General features: G+C 37.7%; 2 protein-coding genes across 5 annotated transcripts in view; both read right to left on the bottom strand.

The window, feature by feature from the left end:
• Nucleotides 1–790: 790 nt before the first annotated feature.
• LOC132519794 (cytochrome c oxidase assembly protein COX18, mitochondrial) lies at nucleotides 791–14446 on the bottom strand. Of its 3 annotated transcripts, none has more exons than XR_009540298.1 (7): nucleotides 14065–14438; nucleotides 13367–13467; nucleotides 11119–11282; nucleotides 10089–10210; nucleotides 8393–8500; nucleotides 5942–7245; nucleotides 1971–3915 (listed from the first exon to the last, which is right to left on the bottom strand). XR_009540298.1 is itself a non-coding variant. In XM_060148045.1 (7 exons), the coding sequence occupies exons 1-6, from the start codon at nucleotides 14404–14406 to the stop codon at nucleotides 7973–7975; spliced, it is 888 nt and encodes a 295-aa protein (XP_060004028.1). In that variant the 5' UTR covers nucleotides 14407–14438; the 3' UTR covers nucleotides 1971–3915. The 3 variants fall into 3 exon arrangements, 2 of the variants coding, with proteins under 2 accessions (XP_060004026.1, XP_060004028.1); XM_060148045.1 differs by lacking the exon at nucleotides 5942–7245 and adding an exon at nucleotides 7973–8023; XM_060148043.1 differs by lacking the exon at nucleotides 5942–7245 and having other exon boundaries at nucleotides 791–3915; nucleotides 14065–14446.
• Nucleotides 14447–18137: 3691 nt separating this feature from the next.
• ANKRD17 (ankyrin repeat domain 17) overlaps nucleotides 18138–22809 on the bottom strand; it is a 161460-nt gene continuing 156788 nt past the window's right edge. For both annotated transcript variants that reach the window (XM_060148023.1, XM_060148024.1), the window contains 4 exons: nucleotides 22418–22666; nucleotides 21732–21910; nucleotides 21164–21328; nucleotides 18138–20465 (listed from right to left, as the gene is read on the bottom strand). In XM_060148023.1, coding sequence (XP_060004006.1) covers nucleotides 20406–20465; nucleotides 21164–21328; nucleotides 21732–21910; nucleotides 22418–22666 — 653 coding nt within the window. In that variant the 3' untranslated portion in view covers nucleotides 18138–20405. The remainder of the gene's footprint in view (nucleotides 20466–21163; nucleotides 21329–21731; nucleotides 21911–22417; nucleotides 22667–22809) is intronic.

Below are 22809 nucleotides of genomic sequence, written 5' to 3'. Positions count from 1 at the left end.
GTGAATTCACAAATATGAAACTGTGAATGAGGATTGACTGTATTTTAAAGTAAAGTAACACATTGTGATGTAGATACGTGAGAGTTAAAGGAAGAAAATATTTCATTTTAAAATCTCTACTTGGTTGTGACTGTAATTTTAAATGGGAATTTCTGGTTTTCACTTGCATCCCAAAATGGAACATCTGTATTTGAAAACTCATATAAGCACAACTGAAGCTTCTATAAGGAAACCACAAAAGGAGAGTTTCCTACCTATAGCAACACATGGGACACATTATGAATAACATGGAATAAGCAGCTGTTAATTCTCAGATACAGAATTCATATTTTTAATACTCCTTACCCTCAGAAGCATCCATCACTCACAGAAAAGCCAGGAAGTTTGAGGTTATAATTAGAAGAAATTCCTCAAATTATCAATTGTACTACCGTTGGAACATGCAGAAATGCAGCTGCAATGAAAGGGATATAGTTAGGTATATTTCATAGTCCAGTTTTAAGTTTTCCCGGAGAGCTACAATTTAGCCAGAAGACAAAAACCAAAGCTAAATTAAATACAATGCTGCCTTCTCAACTAAGGAAAAACAAATATAACTGCCACATCAGGGACACAAAGGAAGAGGAGCATGACCGTAAAATTTTCTCAAAATAGAAAAGATAGAAATGGGGCATTTTCCCCAGAGGTTTCTTTTTCAAGAAATTCTTGGCCCTCTGGAGTCTAGCAGGAACTTTCAAGGATAGAAATTTCTTTTTTGTTGCCTTAGACAGAAAAACTCATTAACAGTGGCTGCTTTTTTTTAAAAAATTATTTATTTATTTTTGGCTGCACTGGATCTTCGTTGCTGCGCACAGGCTTTCGCTAGCTGCGTTGAGCGGGGGCTACTGTTCGTTGCGGTGCACAGGCTTCTCATTGCGGTGGCTTCTCTTGTTGTGGAGCACGGGCTCTAGGCACACGGGCTTCAGTAGTTGTGGCTCGCGGGCCCTAAGTTGTGGCGCACAGGCTTAGTTGCTCCGCAGCATGTGGGATCTTCCCGGACCAGGGCTCAAACCCGTGTCCCCTGCACTGGCAGGCGGATTCTTAACCACTGCGCCACCAGGGAAGCCGGGCTGCTTTCTTAAAGCATTTATTTTGATTTTAAGGTCTTTCCATCAAGGTTTTTGTTCTCAAACACCCGGAAGTCCTCATTTTACAGAAGAAAATCAGCAGTGTAGGCCTAGGCAATTAAAGGTAAGACTATCTTGCAAAACTTACGTAAAAACTGGGCAGTCAAGAAGGTAGTCAGTGAGAATACAAGGGAACAGGGTTCTCTTGTTACATATTCCTTTGGGACAGTTGTGTCGGATCTCTCTCATGTTCAAGTTACAGCAAAGCAAAAGTTACTGCTCTAAGAACTAGGCAAGGCTTCTGTGTAAAAGTGCTTTCTTGGTTTAATCTCTTCTGCTGCCATTCCTCAGCTGGTATTTTTTTTTCTTTTTTTTGTGGTAACTGCCAGGCCTTGTGGTTCCTATGGACAGGAATCAACCAGGATCAAAGTGCTTTTATGTACAGCTCTGTCAACAGAAAAATTCATCAACAGTTTAAGGAAAAAAATGCAAAAATTTCAAGCCAATTTTGAGGATTATACTCTGAGAGGTAGACTTTCAGAAAGCTCTGGGGACCGTTCTGCCAATTAGGGGTCAAAGCACAGTTATGTACGTTTTTGAGACAAAGGGTTTATGTCATACGACATATTATTAACAGTTTACACAATCCAGACCTACAGGTACAAAGCAAACAGTGGGTCATGAGTCATCATGGTCCCTTACAAGAAGGAAGGTTATCTCCTAAAGAGTCAGTGTCCCTTAATGAGATTAAGGAATGTCATCTCCTAAAGAGCTCTGGTTAATGCAGATGCACAATACCTGCTAAAGGGGAGGGAGGAGGCCCAAAGGGACAAAGAAAAAATTTATGTTTAAACTTTTCTCATCTTGCCGTAAAACATGAATTTTATTTCATCAGTTCTTAACTGAGATTGTGGAAGGTCTTAGGTGAAACAGATATGAAGGTTAGGCTTTCTGAGTATACTGGTGGAGAACTGTGGGGAGGACCCTCTTTTGTAGGACCTCAGGGGCAATCCCTAAATCTATCTCTTAAAAGAAAAATTTGAAAGAGATATATCTTATAATATCAAATACATTCAATAGCATCTTCCTCCTGGTGCATAAGCAGCATAAAGATTTTGTTAACAGCATCCACAGAAAACAAATATACCAGTAAACATCATTATATATTTTACCTGACAATAAGAGTTCCAAAACAGCAATGCAATATTAACAAGAGCAACACAATTACCAAATAAAGTTCAAAGTTTTCTAATAGTCCCTTTTACTTTGAAACTGTATTCCACAAACGACTATAGTCAAGTTAATATGTTCAAGAGTCACAGAATCATTCCCTATCTGTGGCTATGTTAGTCCGTATCTAATGAAGTCTGTTTCAGCTGTTTGTTGGGATTCTAGCTGCTGACAGTTTGAAGCTCTTAATGGTTGTGGCTTTGGGGCTAGGAAGACAGAAGGGTCTACTATACTTTGAGATGACAGGAAAGACTCAAACAGCTCTGTCTCCAGAATTCTGCACCACAAGCTTACTTCACAATTATGTGATCTACCTATATTCTCTAATGACTGAATACACAATGTTCATATGCATGCTCTCTGGCTGAATGAGATGATTCTTCACCTACTATTTAATTTCCAGTAATAGTGTAACTAATGTAACTTCATGTATTCAGTCATTATTTTTAAAACTTGCTAAATACTATCCTGATCTTTTGAGCTTTTAAAATTTACTTTGATCCTTTTTTCTAAGCTATGAAATTATGAATTTTGTAATATTAAGATCCTCAGACCAATTTAATGTTATGCATTATCATACCAAGGTGTACAGGTCTAAAGGAGTCTCCCAATTAGCATAACCTTGACCCTAGTACCAGTTTTTCACTTTCTTAAAGGATTATCAGAGATATTGGGTTCCTTCATATTCTATATGATTAGCTTAAGATTTTCTACTTTGGGCTCTAGCAGTACTTAGTTCTATGCTCTGTATTCTAGACTCCTTAAATTACAGAGAAAGGAAATGTACAATTTTTGTATTCCTTCAGAGCAAGGTTGAGAAGCAACACTACCTACCCTATTAGGTACTTTCTTACATGCGTGGACTACTCCACTGCATGTATCTCAAGTTCTTTTCATTTTAAAATCACACATTAACTCATCATCAATGTATGTTCCATTAGAAAAATACTTATTAACCAGGAATTACCATAAGGGGGGTCAATAAAGGCCTCCATGTTGTGAGTTCCAGGACTTTTCTGAAGAGAAAACCATGGCTTTATTAAATGATCAACCGGGTCTATGATCCTCCACACCCCCAAAATTTTAAAAATCACTTCACTGGATTCTTTTATTTTATCAAACTTCTCTAGTCCTGTTCTCCAAAGTTCTAGCACCTCTCGCAAGTTGTAATTTTATAAACAGGGCCCGACACTTTGATCCCACTTTTATATAACTGAACATACTACGTTTTTAGCACTTAAAAGATTTTAAGTACTATCAAATATATCTGGATTATATCTTAATCCACAGTACTTCACAGAGCTCATGATTTTAAAAAGCAAATTAAACCATATCTGAATTTCTAAATCTTCTAAATACATTAACAGTGAAACTTGTAATTGTTTCAAAATTACTAGAAAGTATGTCATTTTCTTGAAATGAACTTGGCGTAAAAGGCAGCAAAGAGGTCTTTATAAGGAGTGTCTGAATCTGACTTGGTCAACGGTATTCGACAAAGTTGGCGAAATCTAGGAGAACGCAGCAGCAAGTTCTGTGAAAGGCCCATGAGGCTGGAGCATAACCAGTAGAGAACAATCGACTGTAAAGAGAAGAAAGGACATGAAAGTTAGCATCTCTCCCTTCTCCAAGGACACCAAGGTCTAGAAATAGGTAGGCAATAAAAAAAAAAATTACAATCTCTGTAAATATAAGTACACCAGGACTGACCAAGACTTTCAGTAGCTATTAGATACCTGTGACAGATCAGATAGGTAGGTAAGAAAGTTGAAAGGAAGACTCAAAAGCAAAAAGAAACAAAAAGGAGAGGTATTCATGACAGAAAGTGGATGACAGAGAACAGCTCCCAAGCAGAGGTCCAAGAGAGATCTCACCTCCATCTCTGGCAGTTAAGCATACTTTTTCCCCACCAAGAGTCTTGACAGGCTGCTACATTGAAGGTACGCTACTGGGGGCACAGCCATTTATCATGGCAAACTTAGCCCCCCTAGACCTATATACAGTCACCTATCTTCCAAATTTTTCCCACCAACCAGTTTCTAAGTGTAGTCAGGACTGCATTATCTTTGCCTTTTCCTGAGACAAAGAGTCTCAGCATTATCTTCAACTTTCTTTTTTACTACCATTCAGACTTACTATTTAGGTCAAAGACTAAGTTCTGCGGCCTCTCAAAACATTCCCATACATACATCTTTCCCAAACCTTTCTTTGGCATCAGAAGGTAATCAGTCCCCAGAGGCAAGACCACGTGGTGGTTGAATCCAGGTCCTGGAGTCAAACTGCCTGAGTTTGAAATCTATTTATCTAACTTTGGGTACATTATTTTTCTTGTTTCAGTTTTCTCTTCTATAAAATGGGGACAGAACTGTACCCACCTCAAAGAGATGCTGTGAGGAATAAATGAGAAAATTTAGGTAGAGTGGTAAGCACAGTAATGTCGCCCATATTAAGCACTTGCATTTGTTCCAGAGCAAGTTTTTAAGGGCAGTAAGCAATACATCCTTAAAGGCAGGTTAGCACAGTAGTTAAGAGTAAGAGCCAAACTGCCTGGATGTGTGTTAGACTCTGCCACTTAAAAGATGAGTAACCTTGATGAGTTACTTAACCTCTCTGTGCCTCAGTTTCCTCAGCAGTAAAGTAGAGATTATAATAGCTCCTACTTCAGTGCACTGTTGGGAGAAATATGTATACTAATATATGTAAATGATTTTAAAAAGGGCCTGGTACAATGTTAATGTTGAATAAATATTAACTACCATCATCATCAAACTTATCCATGAAGCGAACAGTATCCTGAGCCTCAACTACGTCAGACTAAAAACTGCCTACTAAGTATCATTCTTCTTCCTTAGTAAGAAAAATACTAATTTTCAGCAGGGTATACTGCCATCTAAAAAAAAGAAAAAGAAGACTATCCTTCCCAACCTCTTCTGCAGTTAGGTACAGTCACATATTTAAGATGGAAGCTCAGTGTTTGGTGGGGCACCTGGCCGGGGTCCTGAAAGGGCTGACTGTGCTTGAGGAACCTTTTTACTATTCTCGCAAGGTAACAAGCTCCAGTGGCCATCGTGACTATCCTGCGGCCTTCAAGACCATTACAGGCTGTGGATGATGCAGCACTGAGAGAGAAGCAGGCTGCCTTTCTCAAGTCTTCACAGGGACGCTCCATCAGCTCTACACTGAATTACCTAATTCAGAATTTCCTGTATTTGAGAGAATGGATTTTTGGGTACTTAGGACACTGTTTTTCAGGGCTTCCCTGGTGGCGCAGTGGTTAAGAATCTACCTGCCAGTGCAGGGCACCTGGGTTCGAGCCCTGGTCCGGGAAGATCCCACATGCCGGGAAGCAACTAAGCCCGCGAGCCACAACTACTGAGCCCACACGCCTACAGCCCATGCTCCACAACAAGAGAAGCCACTGCAGTCACAATGAGAAGTCTGCGCATCGCAACGAAGAGTAGCCCCCGCTCGCTGCAACTAGAGAAAGCCCGCCCACAGAAACAAAGACCCAACACAGACAAAAATAAATAAGATAAAATAAATAAGTAAAAAAAAAAAAAAAAAAGCTTAAAAAAAAAGACACTGTTTTTCAGATCTCTGTTACTCACTTTGAATCCAACCTCTCACTACAACTTTACTGCTCCTATTTCACTTGATCTGGGGGTTTCCTCAGTTATAACAGGTATTATTTCTCCTTAGAAATGTAGTGAGTTTGTATTGTTCTGTTTTTACAGAGTATTTTATAATAATATTATTATTACATGAAAAGTACTATAATAGACACTTGTCATTTCACTAATTCTCACAGACATTATGGTGTCTATTTTAGAAACAAGGAAACTTATTTTACACAGGATTAATGATGGTACTATGTCTAAGTGACAGCTTAAAAACATTTAACATTTAATTGAGCCCATGGACACCGCCAAGTAAGCGTCATTGAAGTCTCCCCCATCTACTGCCATCATGTGTAAGTCGGAGTCTCCCAAAGAGCCCGAACATCTGCAGAAGCTCTTCATCGGAGGTTTGAGCTTTGAGCTTTGAAACAACCGATTAGAGTCTGGGGAGCCATTTTCAACAAAGGGGAACGCTCACAGACTGTGTGGTAACGAGGGATCCAAACACCAAGCGCTCCAGAGGCTTCGGGTTTGTCACGTATGCCACTGTGGAGGAGGTGGATGCGGCCATGAAGGCAAGGCCACACAAGGTGGATGGGAGAGTTGGGGAACCAAAGAGGGCCGTCTCAAGAGAAGATTCTCAAAGACCTGGTGCCCACTTAACTGTGAAAAAGATTTTTGTTGGTGGCATTAAAGAAGACACTGAAGAACATCACCTAAGAGATTATTCTGAACAGTATGGGAAAACTGAAGTGATTGAAACCATGACTAACCAAGGCAGCGGCAACAAGAGAGACTTTACTTTTCATAACCTTTGGTGACCATGACCCCACAGACAAGACTGTCATTCAGAAACACCACACTGTGAATGGCCACAACTGTGAAGTAAGGAAAGCCCTATCTCAGCAAGAGATGGCTAGTGCTTCATCCAGCCAAAGAGGTCGAAGTGGTTCTGGAAACTTTGGTGGTGGTCGTGGCGGTGGTTTTGGTGGGAATGACAACTTTGGTGGTGGAGGAAACTTCAGTGGTCGAGATGCCTTTGGTGGAAGCCATGGTGGTGGTGGCTATGGTGGCAGTGGGGATGGCTATAATGGATTTGGTAACGACGGAAGCAATTTCAGAGGTGGCAGAAGCTACAATGATTTTGGCATTTACAACAGTCAATCTTCAAATTCTGGACTGATGAAAGGAGGAAACTTTGGAGGCAAAAGTTCTCGCCTCTATGGTGGTGGAGGCCAATACTTCGTCAAACGATAAAACCAAGGTGGCTGTGGCGGTTCCAGCAGCAGCAGGAGCTGTGGCAGTGGCAGGAGGTTCTGATTACTGCCAGGAAACAACGCTTAGCAGGAGAGGAGAGCCAGAGAAGTGACAGGGAAGCTACAGGGTACAACAGATTTGTGAACTCAGCCAAGCACAGTGGTAGCAGGGCCTAGATGCTACAAAGAAGACATGTTTTAGACAATACTCATATGTATGGGCCAAAAAACTCGAGGACTGTATTTGTGACTAAGTGTATAACAGGTTATTTCAGTTTCTGTTCTGTGGAAAGTGTAAAGCATTCCAACAAAGGTTTTCACTGTGACTTTTTTTTTTTGCACCCATGCTATTGACTGCTAAATGTAATAGTCTGATCATGATGCAGAATAAATATGTCTTAAAAAAAACAAACATTTAATTCACATTTTTTACGATGAAAACATACTATTTCAGATTCCTAAGACAAGTCCTATAAAGTACTTTTATATAAATGATATAACTCTAACTACCAGCAACAAATGACTACTACTTTACGGTCTATGTGTTGGCTCAGAGCTAAGACAGCTCTATGCCTGACATAGCTTTACCCATCTTAGCACTAAAGTATCCATGGAAGCAAAAGGCTAAAAATATGAAATAACTGCAAATATAACATTTCTTTTTCTATTTCTATAAAAGTTTAATTACATATAAATAGGGACAAGTATATGTATCTCATAAAACTGTTATGAGATTAAACAATATTACATATGAACCCATACAAACCTAGCACAAAGTTTTGTTTCTTTTTTCAGTGCTAAAACTCCTTGGAACAGTCTATGAAGACAGAAGGAATTCAATATATCAGTTAATCAAACAGAGCAAATACTATGTTCATAGTACTGCATCAGGTACTTTGCAAGATTAAAAAAAAAAAAGAAAAAAAAAAAGAGGAAAAGGAGTTTGGTTTAATAGGAGGGTTAAGACACATTCACGTAAAGGAAGATTAACCAATCCCCCAAGAAATATTCAGATGTCACTTGGTGATAGAGACAGTAGATTCGTTACTACAGAAACCCAGAAACCAGTAAGGGACTGAGTAGTCAGAGGAAGCTCAATAGAAGAGGCAGAATCCCAGCCAGTCTAAGCTAGAAACAGAAGATTTATATTTAGCACATGCTTCACGCAATACTGGTGCTTACTCACTGAAGGTACTGTCGCTGCAATTGGAATCATCAACACCGATAATGCACGAACAAAGTACGTTATATATGTCTGGAAACGAGACATTCCAACTTTTTGCAGAGCAAAAATCTGAAGGGGTAGAATATATAACATATGCTGATTATTGAAATGCACATTAAATGAGACAAGCTTTAAAATACAAACTGATTTTTGACTGGCCTCTACCTATATTTTAAGAAAAGCAATAAAAATTTAAAATAAAACTGATAAATTTATGTAAAATTCTTAAATGGAACTTTAAATAACAGCAATAAAGAGATTCATCTATACTAAACAGTATCACAGCATAATTTTTACAAGTCAATGTTTTTTAAAGATTGTCTGCAAAACTGAAGTCCCTTCAAGATAAGTATTATGTATGAATCACTGTCCTTGTTTTTTAACACCTAAACACAGGACCTGGCATAAAGAAGGAACTTAACAGGTATCTCAAAGGTTTGTGATCTGGCTACGTGGAGTACAGAAAAGAACCAAGGCTAGGAAAGGCTGTTATGGTTTATGAATTACTTATTTAAGAGGCAGCATAACTTAATGATTACGAGAACAGATTCTACACTCAAACTACCTAGATTCACAAGGCAGCCCTGCATTCAGTGGTTATGTGACCTTGCACAAGTTACTCAACCTTTCTGTGCCTTACCTTCTGCACCTTGAAATGGGGATAATAGTAGCACTGACATCACAGGATTATTTTAAGAATTAAATGAGTTAATTCATGTACATTGCTTACAATAGTGCCTGGCACATGGTGAATGTTAAGTAAGAACAGGCTTTTATTAAACTTATGCATGCTGGGTCTTTAGATGGAATAAAAGAAAGACTAGAGGACTGACATTATTCACTGTGACCCTGTGTTATCGATTCTTTCTTTCTAAGAAATATTCACTAATTACCAACCATGTTAACAGCACTGTGGTAGATGCTCTTAGGCTAACACACTTAGACTACACATAGTCTTTCCTCAGGAAAACTTCACGCAAGACCTCAGAGTATCATCCTCACTTTTCTCGTCTGAAAAAATAAGGGTTGTATTAGATTTCCCAAACAGAGAGCTGTGGATATGAGGTCTGTGAAATCTCAACTGAGTTAGGTCTTTTCTAAGGTTTCTTCTAGCTCAAAGAGTCTATGTTCTACTCAGAGTCTGAGAACAGTTCTTTATGGAATAGGGGTCATATTTTATATGTATGTTTCTCCATTCCATCTTATAAAGAAGTTCTATGGCTTTTCTAAGGTTGTGTAACTTAAAAATGGCAGTCAGGTACTGACCACCTACAAACTGACATATTAAACATATACACAAAACATCAATACATTGTGGGAAGAAAACCAGATTCATTAGGCATTTTAATTGTTGTCTTTACCAAAAAGCAAATCACAAAACTGTATGTATTAGAATCATATAATTTTAAAGCTAAAAGACATTTTGAAAATGTTCAAATTCAGCTCTCTTAATTATGAGCATTCTGACCCCCAGAGATGTTAAGGAACTGGCCTAAGACAATTTATCAACAGCTGATCAGCGACCAAAACTAAGGAGTCTCAATTTTAGCTCAGAGCTATCACCACCAACTCAAATACAATTTACATTTGAGGTCAGAACAGCAACAAAACCCCCAATGATTTAAATGGCAAGCAAATCTCATTTAAAACCACTGACCTCCACTATTAATAAGTTGATGACACCAATGGAGACAGGCAGAATCCAAGTGGAATCCAGGGCAGTGAGGTCAGGAAACCATAAGACCCCACCAGTAGCTAACTGCTCCTGAACAGAAAAACCTGCTGAAACATTTTTATAAGTAAAACAAAAGAATTTCTAAAATAGCAGAGGGAAGTAATTGCAATAAGGTGTTCCTCACACTAAAGATTTGCACTTTTTATTCAGGTTATTTTCACTCCACAACATAAGTTAGTTCTTCCTGTACTGAGAAAGAGGCAAGAAGCTTTCTGTAGTAAATAGATGTAGAGACAATAAAGATATGTAGCAGTAATCTTTTCAGACTTAAATTTAAAAAATTTTAAAAATTAGACTTTCTTTCAAGTCTATTTAGATTACTTTCTGGTTAGAAATGCCTTTAAATGAAAGTAAAAAACAAGCCCTTTAGTTTATAACCTTTCTTAATTAATGTTTACACTCATAACTGTGAAAGCTTTTCTGGCTTCTTAAATTTATTAATAGAAAAAATTCTTGGCCAGGAAACCGTATTATGGAATTATAACCATGACCTCCAAGAAGCAGTACTAGTGACGTCCTTCCTAGATTGATTTGTTTTCTCAACACAGCTAGTTTGCTTTACACTTAATATTTTAAATTCTATACCCTTGTAAGGGAGATGATAAAAGTGTATTCTAGTTATGAGAAGTATGGATGTTTTTTATTTTTTGCTTGGTTTTTGCTTTTTTTTAAGAGTACAAAGACAGGGCTTCCCTGGTGGCGCAGTGGTTGAGAGTCTGCCTGCCGATGCAGGGGACGCGGGTTCGTGCCCTGGTCCGGGAAGATCCCACATGCCACAGAGCAGCTGGGCCCGTGAGCCACGGCCACTGAGCCTGCGCGTCCGGAGCCTGTGCTCCGCAACGGCAGAGGCCCCAACAGTGAGAGGCCCGTGTACCACAAAAAAAAAAAAAGAAGAGTACAAAGACAACGTTAGAAAACTTATTTGGGGGAAACAGACTTCAATAATAACTACCTTCTGAATGTGTTGCCCCTGTGCTAAAATTCCGGAGAGCAACAGACATGAATATCCACATTGGAAGCTGAATCCAGACCAACACAGTGGCTTTGAAAGGGTGGCAGTTATCCCGAACATACAGCTCTGAAACAAGCCTCCGCATAGTCTTTAGATAAGTGAGCCTAGTTTGAGGGAAGAGGGAAAAAGGGAAAGGAGAAAATGTCATTTGACTACTAGCAGTGTTTCATCCCCACAGCACAAACACACCTGTGCTGTGGTTACTGGCTAAAGGATTTATGCAGGATTTTTGGTTGTTGTGAGCTATACCACGGGGCTGCCTAAACAAAAGGCAAATAAAGCCTTTTACTCAAAGTTCTTTAGCAATGTACGCAAATTACATTAACAATTTGATAAATCTGACACTGTCAGACTACAGTCTTTGATTCTGGTGATCTCTGGCAAACTAGGCTTTGAGGAGGGAAATTTCACTACTAACATGGTATGACCACAATTTAAATCACAAATACTAGAGGTGAAAGCCCATTTTACTCATATCTCTCCACTCCAGCCAAGCTCAATCACTTGATCCCCGAATATACCTTGCAATGTGGTTCTGTACTGTGTATGCTCTTGGCCCGTCAAAATGGTCTTCACTCTTCAATCAACTCTTTCATAAAGGCTTTCCTACTCTGTTTCTCTATTAACCATATTAGTTATTTCTGTTAAGTCCCACTTTCTATACTATGGTATTGGGTCTTCATCTTTAAATCTCTCACAGCATGTTTTGTACAAGGTTGGTTTTCAATAGGTTTGCTGAATTTAATCTAATTATAATGTACTGAATTAAGACAGTATACGGAGACATTGCAGGCTCTTTGTAATTCAGCCTCTGCCTGCTTTTCCAACTTTATTTCCTGTAACTCTTCTTTAGAAGAGTTACTCTCTTTACTTTACTCTTCTGTATATTCTGGCCCCTTGAATGACTGGGGTCATCCAACAAATCAGACTTCCACATCAGCATGCCTTTGGAAGTTATTATATCATCTGTGTGGACTGCCCAGTTTCCTGGCTGTTCACCTGACAACTTCCCTGTCACGCTTCAAAACCCAGCTCCATTGAAAATGCAGGAAACCTCAGATATGTCTTCCTAGAAAGCCACTCATCTGTCTAAGGATGTGTCTGGACAATCATCCTGCCAGTGCTGCATAAGCAAGGTGCCACAGTCTTGTCTAGGCTGCATTTATAACCCAGGTGAGCAGCTACTAATTTGTTCTTCTGGCCTAGAGCTGTAGTCCTCAGATTTCCCTGATCAGTAAAACTTCAAAACTATAGGTTTACCAACTTCCTATTTTAGCAAATAAAGACGTTAAGCTGTAAAAATGATTTTTTTAAAATGTCAGGTCTTTTTAACTCTATATAAAGAGGGACACAATTTCATACCAAAGATAGTTGGCAAATTTACACCTATATAGATAAAAATATATGGAAAGCTATATATATGTATATATATTACATATTCATACTAAAAAAACCTTATTTTTCTCATCGCTGTGAACTGGTGAACACTTTGTCACAGTCAAGTAAGGATCAGAATTTGGGAAACTGACTAAGCAGAACTAGCTTAGGCTGATAGAAGGAGGTGGACTTACAAGTTCCTAGTGGATGACTGTAGGCATAGAACTGTGCCATGGTCGAGCACCCTTGGGCAAGGGCTTTCTAAGAACCCAGGCAGACAACTACATAGGGTAACCAGAGCAGAATGACAACACCTTGCCTATCCAGTTGCTTTTACCATGTCATTCATACTTTCTACCTCCCCATTCCTTTGGGCTACTACCTGCTGTATGTTGTCAAAAGGTCAAGTTTGTAAATAACCTGTATCATTTGTTGACAAAAATCCCAACAACTGTCACAGTATCTTCATCCTGTGAAGGCTTTCCTGACTTTCCGTGATGACCCAACTCCTTGTACATAATCTTTTGTACAGTACTTAGTTCAGTCATTATTTGACTACATGTCTGTCTTTTTCAGTAGCCTGAAGTCCCTTAAGGACAAGGAACTCTCTCTTCTTATTTCCCTATTTTTTTTGCTTTCGGTCCAGTATATAAAACTACCATGCCACATAAACTTATTAAAATATTAAAGAGAAAAAAGAACTACTTTGCTGCTAAAGCTACAGAATACCAAAACCTATAATAAAAATCACTTACACATTATATATACGTATATATATTTTCATGGTGTTATATGCACAGAATTAGCTTACCTGGCAGCTCTTTTGGACCACCGCAACTGATTTGCACGAACTGCAACGTCTTGGTTAAGGTGCCTTGCAATGCTTTTTATTTCTGGCTGCAAATTTTCCACCTAGCTAAAGAAAAAGTAGGCTTTGTTATGGGAACATAAAAGATCTTTATTCATAACCATTCATAATTTCACTCTCTATTCCCTCAGCTCATTTAAAAATGTGGTTTACTGGTCATGTCAAGAAACCCTAAGTCTGCGTATAGGATGTTAATTTAAGATCTCCTCAGTTGCAACCAAATTCAAACTCCAGCTTGTACATCAGTATGATCTTGGACAAATTATTTAACCTCTAAAGTCCTAGTCTCTCATATATAAAATGTATATCAGCACCTACTTCACAGGGTTATTATAAGGATTATATAAGAACTACACTCTGCACTTTAATGTTTCAATTCCTGGATTTCCCAGTAATGTCAACTGAGGAAACAGAAGTCTACTAAGAATCTTTAATATACTCTGTGGCAGTCACAGAGCCACCAAAAATTGCATTTACTTCTGCCCTGTGTTAATTCCTTTTTGTAAAGTAGCTCACTGCCTTACTGGTACTGATGACTAACACTAAGCACTCCGGGGGTACCTGGGGACCTTAAGCCCCGGGCAGACGTCGGCCAGTCCTCACCACGGAAGCGCGTCCATGCGCGGCTCGGCGCCCCTCACCTTGGCCAAGATGTAGTGCTGGTAGGCGGCCAGGGGCAGCGTGATAGCGCCGCGCAGGGCCACGGTGGTGAGAAGAATGCTGCCCCACCAGGGCAGGCCCGAGGCGGTGTGCGCAAAGAGCAGTACGTCCTCGGCGCCCTGCACCGGCGCCGACGTAGCCAGGGCTTCATACCAGCCACCCGCGCCGCTCGGGCCAACTGCAGAGACTGATGCCACCGCCCACAATGGCAGAGCGGAGGGCTTGGCGCCGCCGGTGGGGGCCGGTACGACCGGTGGGCCCAAGCCCCGGAGCTGCAGGGCAGGCCGCGGCTGCAGCCACCTAACGCTCAACCGGCACAGCATCTCTGCACACGACTGTACCCAACACGCGTACGACACGGGCTAGCTGCGCGTACCGCTCACCGAGGCCGCTACGCGCATGCGCTGGCGACGCCGGGCGTAAAGATGGCGGCAGCCCGCCGGCAGCCATAATTGACTTTCCCAGTCACACCAGTGACGTATTGCGTCGCACTAGAGATGACGCAAGACGTAGGGAAGTCCCGCCTTTCCCACGCGGCACTCATCAAGCCTACTGCGCACACACGAAACTTCCGCGGTGCTGCGGTGGAGCTCCTCAGAGGCTCGACCGGAATTGCAGAGTCGGAGGTGGGGCTTGCTGCCCGGGGCGGGGCTTGCTGCACTGGGCCGGGAGAAGTGTTTTCTGGGAAGAGCTCACCTTGTAAAGTTGGTGTTCGGGTTGTGCCTTTCCGTTCTTTTTCACTTAAACTAATCGGGTCACGGTTTAAGTTTTACCTTATGTGATCAGGAGGTAGTCCCCCACGTCTTTTTGTGCGCCACAATTGCTTCCGCTAGAGATTGAGATAGATTATACTACCCAGGAGTCAACATGTTGCTGAAATGCCAGTTTGGAGACAGGCGTGTGTTTCTGGATTGTTTTAATCAACAACCTTTATGCACTAGGCTTAGTTTAGTCTGTGGTATGTTTAATTGGCTCATCTGTCATAATAGACATTTTCAGACCCAACTTAAGTGTTTTCTTTCATCATAAAGAGCAGCAAAACACCTTATGTTAAGGGTAAAGTACCATCTCCTGAGTTAAGGGGAATTATCACTGGCAGCGCGGTGAATTCTTTACTGGGGCTTAACATATATCCTATATAAGCTTTCAAGAGCCTGAACAGCAACATTAGGTGTCTTCTGGTTAAAAGGAATAGGCTAAATGTATATGGGCTAATTTTGGGTTTTTTGCTCCTGGCAAAAGCAAACACGGGAATAACATGAAGGAGTTTCCTAAAAGAAGGGTCACCCCTACACCTAGAGGCCAAATTGTGTTGTGAGGAATAAAACGTTGATTAAAACGAAGGCTCCAACCAATGTTGGGGTAATGTCAAACTGAAGCTACTGTTCTTGCTTCATTATGCACCTACCCAAGGGTACCAGATATACCCTTTCCTCTGGATTCTGGAAGTCATCTTCCTTCAAATTGGCTGATAAATCCATGCATGAATTTTTGAATGTTAACACACACATTCCAATATCTGTTATACATAGAATTTCCTTTTTAAAGGTAAAAACCTATCAATCTATCTCCCTATCCGTTTGTCAAGTTAAAACAAGCAACCTGTTGCTACTGACTACTGATTTAAAGTGGAAAGGAATTTTAGAGGGAAATATCTTGGCCCAAAGATTGTGAGTAAAGAAGCAACTTCTATGCTGCTGCATTCCTCTCCTCCCAGAGAACTGATGACATTAGGAGTTGGTCCTTCCACAGTGGCACATAAGCTTAGGGAATCTGATCTTTTGATATCCAGGAGAAAAGGAGATTAAAGGATAAAGATCCTAAAGTGAAAAATTCATATTTATGCATTCACTGTTCATATAATTTAAAACAAAAGTTTGTCAAGCTATTCCTCAAACTCCTAAGACTTCCTTTTGTTAAGCTGTATCAGGAGTCGGGACTGGGACCTCTTCAACCAGTGTAGGTCCACCCTTTCTGCTACATTTTGGGGTCACAAATTACATTCTCATTTACAAATGTTCCATTGTTTTAAGCTTGAATATTGTGATGTAAATAAAATTTATGAATATTTAACTTGATAACTTCATATACATAAACATACATTTTAAAATTTGGATAATGGGGATGATCAGAACTGGCTGTCTACTTGGTAGAGAATGTTGGGAAAAGTATTTGTCAATTATAAAGCCCAAGGCAAAAGAAGTGTCAGCACTTATGTATATGTATGTACTGGTAACATTGTGATACCTTGTATCTTTTGAGTTGCAGAGTACAGTACAAAATGACCATGCAAATATCGGGCAAACCAACCAACTGAAATCATGTACTTTGCAAATGGACATACTAAACATTTTTTTAAAGTTCAACATTATTAGCCTATTCCTGTCTTTTATTCTTACTACAACACACTTTTTTCTTAATTTTATTTAAACTCCTTAAAAACAAAGACTATATATTTACTTTCTAAAGTTTCTGAAATTCTTATCCATCGCTGTGCTGAACATAGGAATGGAGGTCAAAATATTAATGTAGGCTATTATACATAAACTGTATATATGTACAGTCATTTAAATTTCTCATTTCCCATATATGCCTTCTGAAATGTTTGACTTTAAAGGATATTTTCACAAGGAATTGTTAGTGTTCCCTGGGAATCAGATTTAATTTCTTCTCTTTTTCCTATTTAATACATTACTTTTTAAAACCAAAGATACCTAATGTAGAATTAGCTTTTTTCTCTCATTAAAAAATACCCTCTCGTATTATCTTATCATTGATTTTTAAGTATTGAGCATGCAAAATTGGCTTTTACTTTTCAAAAGTGTGAATTCATTTAAAGGTAGAAGTCTAATATGAGACCCCTTGTAACACATCTATTAGTCCTACATTCCAAGTGTCACGTAAAGAAATTCTTACTTCTAAGAATTTCTAAGCTACAGTGGCACATTTTTCTCTATATTCACTTACCCAAAATGATAAGTGATGGTATTTTTGCAATCAAGGTGTGTAACACAGTAGATTAAGTATTAAAGCACTAATGATGCGCTCACCCTAAATTCCAGTCACCTGGAATTAACACCAGTTGATTCACAATAACACCAGTTAATTCACAATAACACCAGTTAATTGAGTGTTGTGACTTGTTTAAGCATTTATCAATAGGATATATATATTTCCAAAGAGATTCAGGAGCATCCAGAATTTACAAAGTATAATGTAAGTGTCCCAAACATTAATATTAAAAGACATCTGAATACATTTATCTAAAGTAAAAATACATTGAGTACTGGAATACTGAATCTCCATATTAGTAATGAAAAGCAGTGTAATGGTTTTCCTTTGATATTTTAATCATTTTGAAATAATCCTGATTTAAAAATTTGTTATTTGAAAGTTTTGTCATTCTTTAAATGTTCTGTTCTCTAATGCGAGATTTCCAGTTTAATCTAACACTTTGTATTGTTTTAAAACTAAAGTGAATAATGTATTCACTATTGTGCAAACTATTGTGCAAAATAGTTTTTATGAAATGTGTATTAGGTCATTTGAATCAAAAGAAAAATGGAATAATATTTTCATGAAAAACAAGACAGGAACAGTTAGTGAACTATTTACCTCCTTTTTCCTGAGAAGAAAAATGACTAAGTATAGTAATTACCAAAAAAATTAATTTTCAATTATTAATAAAATAAAATGATTTAACTTTACAGTAACAGGGAACAGAAGGGGAAAATACCTTTCACATGAATACTAAAATTACTTTTTTTGAATATATTGGTATATGTTGAAATATATGTTGAAAAGGCATGAAATGGGGATTCTCTTGGCACAAGTAAACAAAATTATCTCTAAAATGGAATGGTTGGTATAAACAGATTACACAATAATTGGGATATTAACTATTTTGGGATTTAAGGTGTGAACTAACCTAACCGTTATGTCCAAGAGTTAAGCTGCTTCTTAAAAGAATAAGAGAAAAGAAATACCTTACATAGTCTGCAATTATACATACCACATTACTTTCAAAAAGGGGAAAAAAAAGACCTGCATGGTCTCAAAAGATTATGTTTTTTATTGTTCAAATAAAAGTGCACTGCATTACATCTGAAATATAAAAAATGTATTTGAAAAATGTTCCTACTACAGACTTCTAAAACCATGGTATTGTATTTAACAAGCCTGATCCCCAAAACTAAATAAGGAACATTCCAATCAATACTCCCCTGTCCTGTAGCTTTAAAGTAAAAAATATATATATAGGGTTTTTTTTTTTCCTTTTCTTTTTTAGTAAGACACCCTACCTTAAGAAATTCACTTTTGTGAGTCAACACAAGTCATGTGTTTTGATAAATACTGGCTAGTATCTGTTATCTAGCAAGATTATTTTAATTAGAAAATAAACTCTAGTAAACACAGCAAAGAAATCAAGCAAAAAATTATAGGATGGTGGCAAAAGTCATACATAAAATACTCTGTTAAATAGCATTATACCCCTTTCTTAGTAAAGTGCAATAATTTTATGTCATAAGTATATTTATTTGTAGGTTTTCATTTAGCTTTTCCTTTAAATTTGGTCATATCAATCAAGGACAGGTAGGAAAACAAATTTATATATTTTAAGACCACCTCCTAAAATAAAAGATATAAATGTGTTGTTTACAAACTTCTGGATATGTTTGAGAAATCCTCTTTTCTACTCTTTACTCAGGCTACCAGAATAAAGAAATCATTTCATTTACTTGAACAGCCAAGGAACCATATTAATATTGTCAACTGTGGGTGATCTATCTGAATCTTCGTAATGTTTATGTTTCAACAGTGAGGAATTTAGGTCTAATTTTTTTTAAAAAAAGACAGATTGATATATACATCACTTTACTTTTATGCTTACTTTCTTTTACATTTCAACCATATAATTTATTTTTCCACATGAGACGGTAGGACACATATTCTTCTTGGATATGTTACTGTTTATTGTTCCAAGTGAACTGAATAGATAAATTCCACTGAGTAGTTTAGTGTGGCCCTGTGTCTTATATAAACAGGTTAAATGGAGACTTCATTTTGTAACCTGTGTATTCATGTCTACCATAAATTGTCTTAATGAAAAATGCAAAATGTATTTTATTACTTGCCCCAAGTTAGCTGTTGATCCCTTTCACTTTTAATATACAAGTGTAGAGATTAAGAAGCCTTTAAAATTGAAAAATAAAACCGCAAAAAACCAAACACCTTCCACTAAATTACTGAAAATTGGAATTTTTATGTTGACTCCTGGTGACCAGAAAGCCAATGTTAAGAATCAATATTATCCAATATAAAATAGTACATTGAATTGTTTAATAATAAACAGTATATTAAGGGCTTATATATGCTGACTGGGAACCAGTGGTGGCTTTTTAAATTCTCAAAAAGACTGTATGTTTTATGGTTAGAAGAAACGACAAGTGATGATGAAGATTCTCCACCTCTTCGTAGCAGCCATCAGAGTAAAAATCTTTACAGAATTATTTCACTATCAGCAAGAAAATTTTACCGGTATTAGTGGTAAGGGTGAAGAGAGAAAAAAAGAATGAAGAGAGAAGTGTGTATTAGTTTTAAAAGTGTGACAAGGTAATAAAGAGACATGAAAAAGTGATAAATTTCTTATTCTATATGTGCCTTGCTGCAAACAAACTCAAAAGAGAGAAGCATGGGTATTTTAAAAGCCAACGTCGGGAAGCATTCACTGATAATGCCCATTGTTTTACTTTATACTTAAATTACACAAGCAAAAAAGTTGTACTTATTAATAGTTTAATGTATGAAGGAAACATCCAGATTTCTGAATATGAAGGTACATATCTCACATTAATTTAAGTCTACATAAAGTAGAGCCTCTATACTGACATATTGAAATTTACTTTCTGCTTAGCCTTTTCTGTTATGTAAACAATTGTACATTTATTTGCCATTCTAAAACTTCAGGATCAAGTTTACATAATTTTGCTAAATTTCCGTGTTTGCTCAGAAGCAGTTTACAGTACTAAAACCAACCAGCCAAAGAACAGCTTCAACAGAAAGTTATGTCCAAAGGGGAAGAGGGAAAGAAAAAAAGAAAAATGATAAGAAAAATGCTAACTAAGGTAAAACAGAGGATGATGGGGAATGGGCAGTCACAAATGTTCACAGAAAGTAGGTCAGTTAGTAAGTTCTTCTGCAAAAAGCCTACACACTTCAGTCAAGCACATCAGTAGAATGATTTGGGAGCATAAATTTTTTTCGGCCACTTGTGATTTCCTCTGAATGAAAAGGAATCTGCAGGCTAACAAGCTGATCCTCATCAGCCAAGCTGGTTCATATGCACACTGTTCATGTGAGGTGCCCAGGGTCCAGTCCACACCTATGAATACAGAGCACGCATTTTATTACATATGTATTGAACGTATATTTGATTAAAACAAAACTCCTCAACACTAAGGAAGTGCTCCTAATATTTATGAACTAAAATAGCTAAGTCTCAATCAGTTTGCACAATGAAGAAAAGCAGTGATAAACCACTTTTATCTGTTGTTTTCCTGCCTCTCCTCTTATCCCTCAAACAGGATCTGAATTATCATTGTTTTTTAAAAACCATTATGTGAGTACATACAGGTTGATGACTGTGGAAGGAAAATGAATCAGGTATTAAACATATACCATAATAAGCTAAAATATACAACCATTTCTGTGCATTTTCACAGTTATATACTGTTTTGACATTTATAATACTTTTAATAAATAACCTCTAGATGGCCCTTTTCACACCACTAGTAAATTCTGATACATAAGATTACATTACAACACTTCACAACTTAAAATGTTTTACTTACCACCCAACAGAATATATTAATTATGCCTTTCATAATTTTAGCCCCAAACCACTACCTTTGGTACCATTTTCCATATCATTCTGCTGTATTTCAGCTACATTAAACTTCCCTCAATTTCCTCAACTGCTCAAATTCACCATACTCTCTCACAACAATGATTTATCTTTATCCCATTTGTCTTGGCAGCTCATAAACACTAAATAAAAGTTCACTGAATGATCAGCCTTACCGTTTGAGGGCCATTATTTTCTGTGGAGCTTGAAACCATCTTTATCAGGGAATTCCAAGAGGGGTCCGCAGCATGAGGGCCATTAAATATGGGTCCTCCAGCACCATCAGGAATAGGTGCTACTGGAGGAATCATTGCATTCCCATACACAGAAAAAGGCATACCCTTAAAAGAGGAGAAAGCAAAGATTATGGACATTCAAGTCACTGGTTACTTTTCCCAGTATAATCAATAGCCTTAGAACTGATATTTGAAACTTCACCTCATTTTGGAAAAGTATAAGTTATCTAGGTGATGTAAAAATTATTTTCCATAATATGATTTCTTCTAGCACTAAACAGAAGATACCATAAGCCTAGTATATAAAATATTTTGTCAAAAAACATTTCTCTAAACTGGGACAAAATCAGGATTTATAAATGTTTATATTTTAGCCAGCTTTTGACCTATAATTCCAAGCCAAAGCTCCAGCATCATTTCAGAAACGCTTATACTCTGGTAAGTGAAATAAGGCTAATAATCAGAAAATCATTTCGAAATAATGAAAATGCTTTTAAATCACCATTACCCCAACTTTAGGAAAGTCCATGTATCCTGCAGGAACATGCTGATGGAATGTACCAGAAGGAGTTACAATTCCTGTACTCTCTCGCTCCATTGCTTGATGCTGTGAAAACACTCCTGGATCAGACATTGGCCTGTGCATCATAGGATTTCCCATCCCAGGGTTACACCAGTCTACTTTGTCTGAGGGAAAATGAAGAGGCAGAAAAAAATAATTGGTGATATTTAAAATCAGAAAGCAGCAAAAAAAATTTATATATTTTGAATATTTTCCATATTGAATTGTGAATTCCTTCAGAATAATGACCTACTTTTATTTATTTATCACAGTATTTCCATGTTTGTAGGTAGTGACATAATAGCCTAACAAAGTAACATAAACACTTTGTGTTACAAAACAAAAAAAGCTAAGATAAAAGCTTAAGAGACCCAAAAGAAATATTAATATTTCCTTAATATGAAGAAAATAATATGCTTGCATTAAACTATCTTCAGAAAGCAATGATAAATTCAGTAAGAGCTCACATGGGAACAAAAAAATGTTTCAAACTCTTAAATAAATTGATTAGTCAAAACAAAAAGACATGAATACAGATTTTTAAAGAATGCCTATGATAATTAAATACTGCTTACAATATTTTAGTTAAATGCATAAACTTACTTTCCAGTAAGCAGAATAGCATATCATACCTTGATTGCCACCAATCCCTTCAAAGGACCAGATGCCACTATGCCCTACTGATGTGGACAAATTACTCCCAATAACAGATGGAGCTGAAGTTCCAGTTTGCCTGATACGTGCAGAACGTTCCGTCCCAATAGGGACTGGAACTTTTCTATCCTGAGAGACGTTGCTGGGCTTTTCTGACCCTAAAGGTACTGATGATGGGGCAGGAGAAGGTGCACGAACTCCGGAGGATACCGACTGTGCAGGAGAATCTAAAGAAAAGATATTTTCAAATAATATACATGTCAACTATACAGCCTGTACTTTTGTAAAACAGAATCTTAAATTCTGAAGATATCTTAAATATGCATTCTTTGAGGAAAAAATGAAATTTGAGTATAATGCTTAGATAATA

The sequence above is a fragment of the Lagenorhynchus albirostris genome, chromosome 4, assembly GCF_949774975.1.
Source record: "Lagenorhynchus albirostris chromosome 4, mLagAlb1.1, whole genome shotgun sequence".
NCBI classification, from domain to species: Eukaryota; Metazoa; Chordata; class Mammalia; order Artiodactyla; family Delphinidae; genus Lagenorhynchus; species Lagenorhynchus albirostris.
Note: the sequence above shows the minus strand (reverse complement) of the source record. Positions and strands in the feature narration are given on the sequence as shown.